Source organism: Hippocampus bargibanti, linkage group LG04 (assembly GCF_051943395.1).
Source record: "Hippocampus bargibanti isolate YZ-2025 linkage group LG04, ASM5194339v1, whole genome shotgun sequence".
Taxonomy (NCBI): domain Eukaryota; kingdom Metazoa; phylum Chordata; class Actinopteri; order Syngnathiformes; family Syngnathidae; genus Hippocampus; species Hippocampus bargibanti.
This window is the reverse complement of record NC_142737.1, coordinates 31,719,364-31,734,519: the sequence shown is the minus strand read 5'-3', so window position 1 is coordinate 31,734,519 and position 15,156 is coordinate 31,719,364. Positions and strand designations below refer to the sequence as shown.

Sequence of the window (15,156 nt, the reverse complement as noted above, 5' to 3'; positions counted from 1 at the left end):
CACATCTCCTGTCCCAAATAAATCTGCTTCAATTCCAAGCCGCGACAATTCCACATACGCATCGGCGCTCTGCGCTGATGCTCCTTCTTATCCCCAAGCCATGCATTCATCCAGCCGCAGACTGTCCAGCAGCACTGACCTTTCCGCTAAACAAAGCGGGGCTGTGAAGATGCTGCCTATTACAGGCGCGAAAAAGCACAATGGCCCCTTTGGTGTCCAGCGATGGCAGTCGAATGGCACCGACATTCCCCCCCGTTCAAAAACAGTACTGGCATATTCATGCTGCCGAAAAGGCGCAACCGCTCAGCACAGTCTCCTCCTTGATGAATGTCGTGGCCAAAAATGCTGAAAAACAATCCATATCCGAAAACACAAAAACATGACAAAAACAACAAAAAACGCAAGGCTCATGAGAGCACTTGCTGACGGCTGCCTACTCGGGCGCCATCTTGTACTCCTAACAACTCATATCAACTTTTGTCATCTCATAACAGTGTGTAAGCATTATATAAAAAAATAACGTGCTTGCGATGAGTTCAAGGATCATTTTTACTTCATTTATTCACAGAAAAATTGGGAAAAAAATTCTTTTCACGGTCCCGCCGTTCCCTGGAAGTTGGCCTCGATCTGTTCCAGCGTGCGTCCTTTGGTTTCCGGCACAAATCCGATGGTGAAGACCAGGCTGAGAAGGCACATGCATGAGAAAAGCCAGAAAGTTCCCGCCCTGGTGAGGAGAGTCTGCAAAAGAACGGGAGAGCGAGCCCATGACAAAATGGCTGACTAGCAGCTAACAAATTAGCTGAAGCGCCGATGTGGACTGTTGTTAGCGTTTGCCAGCTGACCATCATGTCCTGGAACCACTTGGTGACGATGAAAGCCATGCCCCAGTTGGTCAGCACGCAGACGGAGCTGGCGAAGCCGCGAACTCTCACCGGGAAGATCTCCGACATCACCAACCATGGGATGGGACCCCAACCCAAAGCAAAACCTGTGTGGGGACGTTAAAAAAAAAGTTACTTTGCGGAATGAAGACAACAAATCGAGAGTCACTCAGGACAAGTGGGGGGAGATTTTCCGACTGAATTCCAATTCTTAACTCATTCACTGCCAGACGTGCGAAGATGTGTCCACTCCAGTGCCAGGGTTTTTGTCATTGTCACTCGAAATTCCAGGACCAACACAGAATATTGAGTTTTAGGACTATATCAATACAGCGTTAGAAACCTTAGACTCTTTTCTTTCATCAGGAAAAGTTAACTCCTAAATGATATGGGTCTGGAGTTATCTCAGCTTGAAATTAGGGCTGATGTACAAAATACATGTACATTGACTACATAAACATTCAATCCAGCGTTAGAAACCTTAGGTTCCTTTATTTCATCAGAAAAAAAGAGTTAATTCCTAAGTTATATGGGTATGGAGTTATCTGAGCTTGAAATAAGGGCAGCTGTACAAAATACAATACATATTGGTTTATATAGCGCTTGAACAACAGCCGAAGTTGGAATAAAGCACTAACATGGAAAAAAGGCAAATGCTGCCCCCTTGTGGAAAAGTAAAAAACATTGCCAGAGGCCATCGCCAGTGCTTTATCAGCACCCAAGCATGGAAGCACAAATTCGGGAATGGCGCTCTCCGTCATATTTTCAATTCTCGAATAAATTTGTGAATTTATGATCACATGTAAAAAAAGTCCTCTATTTCATCAGAAAAACGGGTTCATTCCCAAATGATATGGGTCTGGAGTTATGAGCTTGAAATGGGGGCGGATGTACAAAATATTAAACATTTTGGTATATATAGAGCTTTATCAACAGCTGAAGGTGGTACAAAGCTCTAAGATGGACAAAATGGAAATGCTGCTCCCTTGTGGAAGGAAAAAAAAAAACATTACTAGAGGCCATGGCCAGCACTTTATCAGCGCCCAAGCATGAAAAAACAAAACCCGAACAAATTTGGGAATGGCGTCATATTTTCAATTCCCAAATTCGATAATGGCAGTGAATGAGTCAATAAGCATTATGAATCAGAACGCTAGTCTTTCGACTACATGTAATAATAATAAATTTATTTTATAAGCACCTTTCAAAACTTTCAAGGTCACTTTACAGTCACAGGATGTTTTTTCTGTGGGTGAGCAGCGGCAGCCACACGCGCCAGCGTTCACTCAGAACGAAAGTAACTCATAGAAAGATAGCTCGCTAGCTAATAGATAGCTAATAGCTAGCGAGCTAGCCAGCTAGCTAGCAAATAGAGAGCTGTCTAGCCAGCTAGATAGCAAATAGAGAGCTGGCTAGCCAGCTAGATAGCAAATAGAGAGCTTCTGTTTATACAGGTAACATCCAACTTACGACCAGCTCAACGTCCGACCACCCGTACTTACGACCATGACCTCCAGAACCTATTTTTTTTTATTTTAATTCTACGACTGGCACCGCAATGTGTTAGCAGGGCGGTAACACGTAGGACAATTTTGGCCAGGCAGCCAGCATTGCACTCTTCCACAGCAATCGATCGTGTGATGGCACCAAAGGGGGAAGTTAACGTGTCTTTTAGCCTCCGAGTCTCTATTCAACATTTTGAATGGATTTTGACTTAGGACCATTTCGACTTACGACCATTTAGTCGGAATGGAACTCATATTATTGTTAATTATATACTCAATTTTAACCTATTTGATACTCTGTTTTGATTTGATTTTGATTGAAAAAAAAAAAAGAATTTATCTGTGTTCATATGAACAAATGTAGTAGAAACATACATTCAAAGCTGGGTTTCAACCTTAATCTGTTCCAGAAACCTGTTCGAAACTTGATTTGGTGGAAAACTCGTATATTTCCTACCATAATCTTCTTCTTCTTTTCCTTAATAAATAATAATACATTTTAAGCGCCTTTTAAAGCTCTCAAGGACACTTTACAGTCACAGACAAGCACAGGTACATAAATAAAATACAATCACAAATAGAATGCAATAAATAAAAAACAATTATAAATATTAACAGAGAGAGCTACACAGAAAATGCAATTTTAAATAGGTGGGTTATGAGATGGGACTTGAAGGTGGGAAGAGTATCGATGTTACGAATGTTGGGAGGATCAATGTCTCCCTTTTTTTCCCCAATGTTTTCCTTCTATCGTGATTGAACAATACAAACACGCCTAATCACGACGGAACACTACACGAGGATAATGCGTCGGTCACAATGAGAAGCGACACCAGGAAGTTACATATAAGGAAGTTGAGGGGAGTTGAGTGGTGCGTTCAAAAACCAAGTCCAGTCATACGTGGGTTTTTGACCATAATCAGTTCCAGATACCGGTTCGAAAATCAATTTGGTCGGAAACCAAAACAACACTTCCCATTATAATCAATGTAAAAATTGTATATCCGTTCTCTTTGCTTTTTTTTTTTTAATCGTGATTGAACAATGCTGCACAAGGATAATGCGTCGCTCACAATGAGACGCGACACCAGAAAGTGACGTAAAAGGAAGCGCAGTGGAGTCGAGTGGTGCATTCAGGTGCACTCTGTTTGCTCGAGAACTCATTTTTGGTTGCAAACCAAAGCATAAACAAAACCGACTTGGTCGAGAACCGATTCATTGGAAAACCCATCTTTGATCGTATTGTTTTTTTAGTTGACTTCCCCACTATCTAACTATTGTCATTTGAGGCTGCGCTGTCTGACCTGCAATGAAGACGGCCATGCTGGTGATGGCCAACCAGCCCATGTTGGCGTGATGTTCCCCCGGAGAGGAGCTCCTGGACATTAAGAAGAAGTAAAGCCCAAACATCGCCGTGCTGAGCACCATGGCCACGCCTAAAAAAAACCAAGAACAACAACATGGCGGAGAACATTATGTAATTGCAAGTTCAGAAAAGTCGAGTCGGACTCCAAAGTCGCCTGAAACGAGTCCTTCACTTTTTGGCTGTGATGTCATAATGCTCGCAAGCCGTTCACCTGAAATGACGAGCAGCACTTTCCTTCCGGCCTTGTCCATGACGAGCGCCGCCACGCCGGTGAAGACCACCTGAACTGCGCCCACAATCACCGAGGCCAGGTCGCTGTCCTGAAGGGTGTCGCCACACAATCACCGACGTCAACATGTCAAATTTCGGATCGGCTCGGTTGGGCTAACCTTGAAATGCGCCTGCTCAAAGATATTCTGGGCGTAAAACATGACGGCGTTGATGCCCGACATCTGCTGGAAGACCATCATCATCACGCCGATGACCAGCGGCTTGTACACGGCCGCATCCTTCAGGTCTGACGCCTGGAAGCAGGAACTCTGCTCCAGAGCAACATGTAATTTCACAAATTTGATTTGTTTTCGCGGTCCGAACAAAATGATGCGGCGGGACAGGTTTGGGCCCTGGGTCTTGGCTTTGACACCAGTAATGTAGAAAATCTTCTAGCCAATTCCAGACATCTACGTAAGCAGCGATGTTGAGCACCGGTGTCAAAGTTGAGGACCAGGGGCCAAATCTAGCCCACCACATCATTTTGTTCGGCCCGCCAAAGTAAAACATTTTCAAATTCCATTATGCTTGCTAAAGTCCCAACCAAAATTTCAAATTGTCCCATGTAAACCAAATTGTCCCATGTAAACCATCATAACAGCCATTATTAAAAAAAATAATGACCGTTATTGTGGTTTATACATGACAATTTGAAATTTTGGTTCAGACTTTAGCAAGCAACATTAAATTTCACAAATTTTATTTGCTTTCGCGGGCTGAACAAAATGATGTGGCAGGCAAGATTTGGCCCGCGGGTCTTGGCTTTGGCACCAGTAATGTCAAATATCTTCTAGTTAATTCCAATTAAGTTGAGGTAGCGAGCTCGATCGATCGGATTGACCTTTGTCTCGAAGTGGAGAAATTGACATTTCACAGCAGCAAAGTGATGAAAGAGGAAAGGAAAGAAAGAAGTAGAAAAACAAAATACAGGAGCTGTTGGAAGGGCAGCCAGTCTCGCGGCGCCGTCTTGAAGTTGAAAGAACAAAAAAAACTAAATGACAAATAATGAGCAAGGCACTTGACATGCTTGATTTGCTTTCGTGGGCAGAACAAAATTATATGATGGACCAGATTTAGCCCAAGCCTTAGCTTTGACACCAGTAATGTCGAAAATCTTCCAGGTAATTCCAATTTAGTTGAGGTAGCGAGCTTGATCGATTAGATTAGATTTGCCTTTATTTGTCTCGCAGTGGCGAATTTTACATTTCACAGCAGCAAAGTGATGATAGGAAGAGGAAAGGAAAGAAAGAAGTAGAAAAACAAAATACAGGAGCTGTTGGAAAGGCAGCCACTCTCGCGGGGCAATCTTGAAGTCAAAAATAACAACAAAATAACCAAATATGACAACACAAAGACAGACACCAGTAATGTAGACAATATTCTAGCTACAGTGTAATTCCAATGAAGTTCAGGCATCATTTTGGACATATAAATTTAAATAAAATCATTTTCAAATCCTTTTCAAGTTGACCACTGTGCCACATCACGAAATCCCGACACGTCAGGACTGCAGGCAACCTACCTGTTGGTCGCAGGCTTCTTCGATGCGCGCACACTCCCACTCCACGGCGGCATCAGGCCCTCGCAGAAAGCGCAGCGCCTCCTCAGCCTCGCGCCGCTTGCCCTGCAACAGCAGGAAGCGTGGCGTCTCCGGCATGAAGCACATGGACAAAATGAGCAGCGTGGGCGGAATTGCCCCGCACACCGCCAGCCAGCGCCAGTCCACAAATAGACCAGCCAGGTATACTCCCATGATGCCCACCACCACCATCAGCTGCACGCACGAGCCCAGCATCCCCCGCACACGTTCGTGGGCCATCTCAGAGATGTACAGCTGAGGACGAAATGCACAAGATGGACGTCAAACCGCAACCAAAAGTCATAAAAGGGAGACAAAAAAATGGAGGACACAGAGTGAAAAAAGAACGGAGGTGTGATGCAAAAGTCGACGGGAAAGAGGGATGACCAGTTGATATAGAATAGAAATTATCATATTTAAAATGTTCATACTGTTGTATGTACAGTGATACCTCAGCTTACGAACTTAATTGGTTCCCAGAAAGTGTGTGTGAGGCGAAAAGTTCGTCTTCCCAACATTTATTTCCCATAAGAAACCATTAAAATGAGAAGAATCCGTTTCCGGGTCCATATAAAACAGAATTTTCCATGAAATAAGCCTTAAAACTAGACAAAATATACCTAATTTTATGTACAATAAATGTGCTATTGTGGTGTAATTAAAGAAATAAACTACAGTAAAGTCTCGTTATATCGATATCGGATATATCGATAGTCCCGGTTATATCGATACTATTTCTATGCACGCACGGAGAAAATTACATGCAAACAGGGTCGGATATATCGATAGTCCCGGTTATATCGATATTTTTTCGGACTCCCTTGAATATCGATATAACGAGACTTTACTGTATATTGTATAATAAAGTTGTTTTATTGACCTTTGTGATGGTCGTTGATGTAGTTGTCTCTTGATGATATCCGAGTAAAGTTGCCGTGCTTTCTCAGCGATAATACTCTCACTTACACTGTCCCTTGCTAGCTGCTTTTCGTGAATCCAAATCAACAGATGTTTTACAACCTCTTCTATTGCCGGATAATCGTTGCTTAGACAACACAGAAACACCCTTAGCCACACGTATCAATGGTTGACTTAGCGTACTGGTACGCTAAGTCATACAAACGCAAAACGTAAATTTATCCACTGTGAGACTAATAAAGGCAAATCCAATCCAATCCAAACGCACACCTCGTTCGTGTTTTTCGATGATCTCCTTCTTCTGCTCGACCGTCATTTTGAGTCTTTTGAGTCCTCTTCGGCTTAATACTAGCCTGTGGTGGGGTCTTTTTTGGTCCCATTATAGCAAGAATACTCCACTGGATAACAAACCGTGTCTGTACCGAGTGCACTCAAAGAAAGTGGGTGTGGAAAACTAGTCCGTCAGCCACCGTGGCGCTGTGTGGTTTGGTCCGTCCGCCGTCCAGCTTTTGTTCAGTGTCCCAACAAACATCTCTGACACCAGTGAAAAGCCAAAAGAAGAAAAATGGCGGTGGTGTGGGGGGGGGGGGGGGGGTCTTACCGGTACGACGAGTGACGTGCCTCCGCTGGCGATCCCCGTCAGCACGCGGCCGACGTACAGCATCGCCACGTCGTGGGCGGCAATGATGACGATGAATCCAAAGACGAAAGGGACCGCGCACAACATGAGAGTCAGCTTCCTGCCCGCCTTATCCACCATCCAGCCGGTCAGCAGGCCGCCTGTCGCCGCCCCCAACGTCACCACCGACTGAACGCAGTGGGCGGACAAGTGCGGCATCACAGGGCAAATCCAAAACCAACCATTACGGTCACATGCGGCGGCGCGCTTACCCCGAACCAGGACGCTTGCACGTCGTCCAGCCGCAGTCGGGGGTCCGGGCTCCCGGCCAACTCCGGGATGGCAGGCGAACTGTACCCCAGAACATAGCCGAAGCTCATGGGGCCCAGCACGGACGCCAAAGTGGCCATGTACAGCTTCCTGTTGTCGACTTTACTGCACGGGGGAGGGCGCAGAGGCGCATGTTTATGATTAGCGCCAAGCAGGAAAACTTGATTGCATTAACGGACAACCGAACTGGCATTATAAAAACGTTTTATAGCAGCTAAAATACCCAAAACACGCAGTATGACATTTTTAGTCAAATGCAAAACACCAATAAAAATGACTTAAAGCAGTGGTCTCAAACTCGCGGCCCGCGGGCCAACTGCTTCCCCCGAAAGAATATTTGCGGCTCGGCTTGATATGAAAGATTAATGTGAGTGTGGCCCGCATGATTGATAAGAATGAAACTTGTGTGTGGAGCTGAACAAACCACGGTGGGGTAAAAAGATATGAAGGGTGGCACATCGGTCAGACTGTCCAGTGCTTCGCTCACTCATTCATTCATTCAGTCATTCCTCCAGTCAGCTGGGCGCAGGAGAAGCCGTGAAGCCGCCGAGTCCACTCAGCTCCTGTAGTGCTCCACTGCTCTCAGCTCAGAAATGAAGAAGGCGCTGTGATTTATTATCTAGCCTGTGCCGTGTCAGTAGCCATGTCCATCCTAGCCGATCGCGCTCACATAGCTGCTGTGTGTTTGTTCTTATTATAGGCACGTCGCGAGTGAAACTGAAACTTAAAGGACAACCGAAGTCACTTTTTTGTTTTTTAACTGACACCAGAAAAAAATGTTTTGTAGCATCTAAAATACCCAAAACATGCAGTATGATATTTTTAGTAAAATGCAAAACACCAATAAAAATTACTTAAAGTGTCCAAAATCTGCAAAAAATTGAGCTGCGAATTGGGCATTTTCAGAAAGTCTCGCCCCCAGTTCGTGACATCGCGCCAAGACGTCTTGCATTGCTTGTGAATCAAAACAATGGCTTCAAATTCGGAGAATATGCTTTCTTGTTACACATCCAGTCATGAGTATGATTCAAAAACTTCTGAAGAGGAAAGCATACATGTTTGCCATCGATTAAAGAATTTATTTGTGCCATTTTGAGAATGTAGCCACATAGGGGCACAAGCCAGTGTCTTATTGTGCCGGTCCCAAGCCCGGATAAATACAGAGGGTTGTGTCAGGAAGGGCATCCGACGTAAAAAAAAAATGCCAAAACAAATACAGTAAAGTCTCGTTATATATTCAAGGGAGCCCGAAAAAATATCGATATAACCGGGACTATCGATATATCCGACCCTGTTTACATGTAATTTTCTCCGTGCATGCATAGAAATAGTATCGATATAACCGGGACTATCGATATATCCGATATCGATATAACGAGACTTTACTGTATGCGAATCAAACCTCTGAATACCATACTGGATCGGTCGAGGCCTAGGTTAACAACGGCCGCCATTGGTACTGTTGACCTTCAGGGTGCCAGTGGAAAATGGACTACTGTTGGTCGAAGAAGGAGAGGAGGGAGGTGTGCCCGGAGGAAAAGAGAGAAATGGAACGCCAAGAGTATAGAACTAAGAGTAGGAACTTTGAATGTAGGAAGAATGACAGGTAAAGGTAGAGAGCTGGTTGACATGATGCAGAGAAGGAAGGTAGACATACTGTGTGTCCAGGAGACCAGGTGGAAAGGGAGCAAGGCTAGAAGCTTAGGGTCAGGGTTTAAGTTGTTCTATCATGGGGAAGACAGAAAGAGAAATGGAGTTGGGGTTATCTTAAAAGATGAGTTTGTTAGGAATGTCTTAGAAGTAAAAAGAGTATCAGATAGAATGATGAGTCTGAAGCTAGAAATTGAAGGTGTGATGTTCAATGTTGTTTGTGGGTATGCCCCGCAAGTAGGATGTGAGCTGGCAGAGAATGAGAAATTTTGGTTGGACTATGATGAAGTCATAGAGAACATTCCGAGAAGTGAGAGGGTTGTAATTGGTGGAGACTTCAATGGACATGTTGGCGCAGGAAACAAAGATGATGAGGAGGTGATGGGCAGGTTTGGACTCCAGATGAGGAACGCTGAAGGACAGATGGTGGTTGACTTTGCTAAGAGAATGGAAATGGCTATTGTGAATACTTTCTTTCAGAAGAGACAGGAACATAGGGTGACCTATAAGAGTGGAGGCAGAAGTACACAGGTAGACTACATTTTGTGTCAATGGCGTCATCTAAAGGAAATCAGTGACTGCAAAGTAGTGGTTGGTGAGAGTGTAGCCACAGAGCATAGGTTGGTGTTGTGTAGGATGACACTGGCAGTGAGGAAGATTAAGAAACCAAAGGCTGACGTGAGGACAAAATGGTGGAAGTTGAAAAAGGAAGAGTGTCGCATGACATTTAGGAAGGAGGTAAGACAAGCACTGGGTGGGCAAGAGGTCCTTCCAGATGACTGGCAAACTGCAGCAAACATAATCAGAGACACAGGTCGGAAAGTACTTGGTGTATCGAGTGGGAAAAAGGTAGATAAGGAGACTTGGTGGTGGAATGGGGAGGTGCAGGAGTGTATACAGAGAAAGAGGGAAAGAGAAATTGTCTGTCCAGAAAAGAAAGGCCAGTTTAACAACATCAGACTTTCTGGCAACACCGTGGCAGAGCGCATTTCTGATCTATCAAATGACATTTATGATCAACTGTGTGAAAAAGCAAAATGTTTCAGTGTATATTCAGTGGCTCTTGATGAGACCACAGACATGACAGACACTGCCCAGCTCGCAATATATGTCTGTGGTGTTGATGACAATTTTGAAGTGACGGAGGAGTTGCTCACAGTAATTCCAATGCACGGCCAGACCACCGCTAAGGACATATTTCAACAACTGTGTGATGCTATTGTGAATGCCGGTTTGTCATGGAAGAACTTTGTTGGAATAACAACCGATGATGCCCCATCAATGACAGTGAGGAAGCATGGACTGGTAGCACTTGTTAAAAAAAAACTGGGAGAGGAGGGTGTGGAGGAGGCCATAGCGCTGCACGGCATTATTCATCAGCAGGCCCTTTGCAGCAGATGCCTGAATCTGAATCAGAATCAGAATACCTTTATTCGTCCCACAATGGGGAAATTTGACAATGTGATGTCTGTCGTTGTGAAATGCATCAAACAAATCAGATCCAGGGGCTTAAAGCACAGAAGGTTACGTGCTTTTTTAGAGGAAATTGAGTCAGAATATGAGGATGTGCTCTACTTCACTGAGGTACGTTGGCTCAGCAGGGGAAACATATTGAAGAGATTTTTTGAGTTGAGAGAATAAAAGAATTCATGGAGAAAGACGGGGTGGTTGTTCTTGTGCTAAGTGATCCCAAATGGCTCATTGACTTAGCTTTTCTTGTTGATATCACACATGAGCTTAATGTACTGAACAAGAAGCTACAAGGCCAGGGGCAACTTGTCAGTGCTGCCTATGACAACGTGAAAGCGTTCTGCACAAAACTTGTGTTATGGAAGGCCCAGCTCTCTCAGACAAACCTTTTCCATTCCCCAGCATGCAAGGCACTCCATTCAGTGGTGAGAAGTATGTTGAAGCCATTTTGGAGCTACAGAGGGAATTTGATCACAGATTTGCAGACTTCAAGATGCACAAAGCCACATTTCCAAGGCCAAGTTCAGGGATGTGAATGGAGAAGCAGACAACATAACTTTGCTGCTGTGAAATGTAAATTTCTCCACTGCGAGACTAATAAAGGCAAATCCAATCAAAGCTTGGGCAATTTTTGAGAGAGTTAACCCTCAGCTTCCCTCCCTGAACTTTCCCGAATGTTCAAGCGGACCATGTGTCTTTTTGAAGCACATACTTATGTGAGAAGCTCTTCTCCACCTTGAACTTCAATAAGTCTAAGTACAGGTCCAGACTTACTGATGAGTATCTTCAAGCCCTACTCAGAGTCTCCTCTGCCTCCTCCCTCAAGCCAAATGTGGCTCGGCTTTGTGAAAAGAAGCGCTGCCAGGTCTCTAGCAGCAAGAAGTAGGCAAGAGAGGCCATGTTTAGGACAGTTCATGTTCAATATTTTATTTATGTTAAGAACGTTAAAGAACTGTGAATACAGACGTTTGAAACTTTATTAAAATAATTTTCCTGTGTTTTTTTTTCAGTCGTCTGGATCTGCCTTATGATCATTATAATTATTTTAGTTATTTATTACTGGTTAATTTATTTTTTATTCATTTTTCCATTTATTCATTTTTTGTGTGTTAAAAATAAAGATTTTGAGAACATTGGAATGTTTTATCTGTGCTTTTCTTGTGGAAATCCTGATGCGGCCCAGCCTCACCCAGACTCTGCCTCCAGCGGCCCCCGGGTAAGTTGAGTTTGAGACCCCTGATTTAAAGTGTCCAAAAACTAATTCAAATTGAACCCGGAAGTGGCCAGTTTCAGAAGCCGGGGCGGTTTGTGGTGTCACGCCAAGACGTCTTGCCTTGCTCGAGAATCGAAACAATGGCTTCTGATTCGGAAAAGATGCTTTCTTGTTACTCATCCAGTTATGAATATGATTCCTGAAGAGGAAAGCATACATGTTTGCAATCGATTAAAGAATTTATTCCATGTTTAGGACAGTTCATGTTCAATATTTTATTTATGTTAAGAACATTAAAGATTCCATTTTGATGCATCTGGAGAGAAATGTAGTGACAAACTCTTTAGTACTCACAGTACCCAAAAAAGGCACATGATGGTGACAAAGCTCCGTAGAAATTGTCTCCTGGGAAGTTTTGTCAAATACAGTGTAGAAGTCTTGGCGCAACACACAACGATTCACTTTCGCGTTATGTGTTTTCCCTCTAATTTCGGCATCAACACGGATCAACACGAAGTTTTCAGACCAAACAAAGTACAGCAAAATGCATTGAGGTTATGTAAGGTATGTGCTTTCTCGGGTAGAGGCGTTCCTTCAGTAATGTAGGGTGAGGGTGATTATTCACCAACTCAAAAACAAGACGTCCGCAATATTCAGCGTGAGTCTTAAAACGTAAAATATAGCTATATGCGATGGAATCTTTGTAAATACGCTCAGTAGAAGTCATTTGAAGCGATTTTACAAATTATGGACACAACTTGTCCGGAGATGTCGGTTGTCCTTTAAAGGAAGTCATGAGTGAGTTTCGTTTTCGTGATTTTTTTGCACACGGCCTCTATGCCTTACGAGTATTAAATTCACGAGCATATAGTCTTGGCATACAAACTAGTTTTTGGCGGACGAACCAAACCACACGGCGCCACAGTGACTAGTATTCCTTTGAGTTCAGACGTGGTTTGTTATCGAGTGGAGGAGATCATCGAAAAACACTAACGAAGTGTGCGTTTGTGTGACTTAGCGTCCCAGTACGCCAAGTCGACCATTGCTTAGTGTGGCTAAGGGTTTTTCTGTGTTGTTTAAGCAACGGTTTCAGGCAATAGAAGAGGTTGAAAAACTTCTGTTGATTTGGATGAACGAAAAGCAGCTAGAAGGGGACAGTGTGAGTGAGGGTATTATCTCCGAGAAAGCACGGCAACTTAACTCATCAAGAGGCAACTACATCAACAATCATCACAAAGGTCAATAAAACGACTTGATTATACATTACAGTACATTTATTTAATTACAATACAATAGCACATTTATTAGACATAAAATAAGGTATAGTTTTAAGGCTTCTTTAGTAGAAAATTATGTTTTATGGGTATCTGGGAACGGATTATTCTCATTTTAATGGTTTCTTATGGGAAATATATGTTTGGAAGGCAAACTTTCTTTACACACTTTCTGGGAACTAATTAAGTTTGTAAGCTGAGTGTTCTGTAGCCACAAAGGCACACAAGTCTTCTTGTGCCGGTCCCAAGCCTGGATAAATACAGAGGGTTGTGTCAGGAAGGGCATCCAACGTAAAAGCTTGGCCAAAACAAACATGCGGATCAGACCTCTAAAGATGGAGGACACTGATTTGCTGTGGCGACCCCCTCAAGGGAAAAGCCGAAAGGAAAAGAAGAAGCTGAGGTATCACTGTATATGATAGTTGTCCATGTTAAGCGCTTTGTTACAGCTTCAGCCGTTGTTAAAGCACTATATAAATCAATTTGGATTGTATTATAGTGCTTACGTGTTCTTTTTTTACGTTTTTAATCGTTTTAGTTTTCGTGAGGAATCAATGGCACAATATTGTATAGATTTCATTTATTTAAATTACTTCCACGTAAGAGAGACCATCATAATAACATTTAAATCGGTCCATGGTACTTTTGTTCCATCGTGAGGAATCAATGGCACAATATTGTATAGATTTCATTTATTTAAATTACTTCCACGTAAGAGAGACCAACATAATAACATTTAAATCGGTCCATGGTACTTTTGTTCCAGGGAACCGAAAAAAAGTCAACATACTACTTTTGTATTTTCTCCCCCCATTATAAATATCGTCATTCATTTCCCTTCCTTACCTAAAATAAGCGTCCTGTTCGGAAATGAGCCCAGTGGGATCGTCATCATCTCGACCGTCAGCATCCAGAAGTCGCCTGCCCTCCGTTAGAGAGTCCATGGGGGCTTTTCCCTTCAACCCACCTGAAATAACCCCGGTGATCTTCAGCGCGTCCGGCTCGCTGGTGCAGTGGTGGCAATTACGTCCTAAACGGCTTACATACGGAGGCAAATGTGATTACAAACTTAAAATTCACCCAAAATTTACGACGAATAAGTATAAAGAGCAGCAGGTGGGATGCATTCCGGCGTATTTAAGAGTTTGATTGGTCCATTTCCGAGAGGGAAGTTTACTCCAGTCACATGACCACTAAGCACGTCTTCCATTTCCGTTTTAGCTTTTCAAACGAAATACATACTTGGGAAAAGATCACGGTTAACTTGGTCTTTTCGTGGCGTTATTTATATTTAAACCGAAAGATTACTTACTTATAAACCATACATTTATCCCAACACGAAGGATTTTCCCATATGTGCTCTTTATTACAATTCATTATCAACGTAATGTTTTATTTTGCTAGTTATAACAACGACCGCTGCTGGCAACGCTCATTAGATTTTTGTGACTTTTCTGATTAAATTATCATTTTATTTTTGAAGTGTTTGTCTTGATTGTGTTATCTTGGTATTAAAGAACGCAGTAGTCGAGTTCGAACTCTTCACAACTTTTAAGTCAATTACTTTGCCTTTCAATGGCACTATGGCACAATGGTTGGTAACAGCAAGCGCAGTGCGATCATACACTTGTACTTCACACGCCAGACCAACAGGGGGATCTCTCAGACTAAAATACAGTGAGACCTCAATTTACAAACACCTCAACTTACAAACTTTTTGTCTTACAAACGTCAAATTCAAAAATTAAACCTTATAATAAGCACTATTTTCATAATACACACCCACCACGGCTGGCGGAGTGATCTTCGGCGGAAGCACACGACCGAACAGCACCAGAGGTTAAGTTACCAACAGTCCTTATGGAAGGTGACTCTCCTTCCATAAGTCATCAACGACCATCAAAAAGGTCAATAAAACTTTATTTTACAGCAGTTTATTTCTTTAATTACAGTCATCATGTAATGCGCCTCTTTCCAAACAGCAATTCCCTTTGACCTTCGACCTCCAACGCCATTCCATCAAGTTCGTCCATAAATGACCATCACAAAGTGACTTTATGATACAATGCAGTGTATTTCTT

The 15,156-nt window shown here is 43.1% G+C and overlaps 1 protein-coding gene across 3 annotated transcripts; it reads right to left on the bottom strand.

Moving 5' to 3' along the window:
• Positions 1 to 530: 530 nt before the first annotated feature.
• On the bottom strand, positions 531 to 14,264 carry slc2a8 (solute carrier family 2 member 8). 3 transcript variants are annotated; one of them, XM_088995163.1, is made up of 9 exons: positions 13,922 to 14,264; positions 7,411 to 7,573; positions 7,121 to 7,327; positions 5,545 to 5,856; positions 4,142 to 4,294; positions 3,964 to 4,072; positions 3,691 to 3,822; positions 843 to 988; positions 531 to 738 (listed from the first exon to the last, which is right to left on the bottom strand). In XM_088995163.1, the coding sequence occupies exons 1-9, from the start codon at positions 14,017 to 14,019 to the stop codon at positions 592 to 594; spliced, it is 1,467 nt and encodes a 488-aa protein (XP_088851289.1). In that variant the 5' UTR covers positions 14,020 to 14,264; the 3' UTR covers positions 531 to 591. The 3 variants fall into 3 exon arrangements, with proteins under 3 accessions (XP_088851289.1, XP_088851290.1, XP_088851291.1); XM_088995164.1 differs by having other exon boundaries at positions 4,142 to 4,291; positions 13,922 to 14,262; XM_088995165.1 differs by lacking the exon at positions 4,142 to 4,294 and having other exon boundaries at positions 13,922 to 14,263.
• Between the last annotated feature and the right edge of the window lie 892 nt (positions 14,265 to 15,156).

Coding starts and splice junctions, on each gene's coding strand:
- slc2a8 (XM_088995163.1), bottom strand. CDS start 14,019: ATGGACTCTCTAACGGAGGGCAGGCGACTTCTGGATGCTGACGGTCGA. Junction 5,857..7,120: donor GCACGTCACTCGTCGTACCG/GTAAGACCCCCC, acceptor TTTCGTCCTCAG/CTGTACATCTCTGAGATGGC. Junction 989..3,690: donor CATGGCCGTCTTCATTGCAG/GTCAGACAGCGC, acceptor GTCCCCACACAG/GTTTTGCTTTGGGTTGGGGT.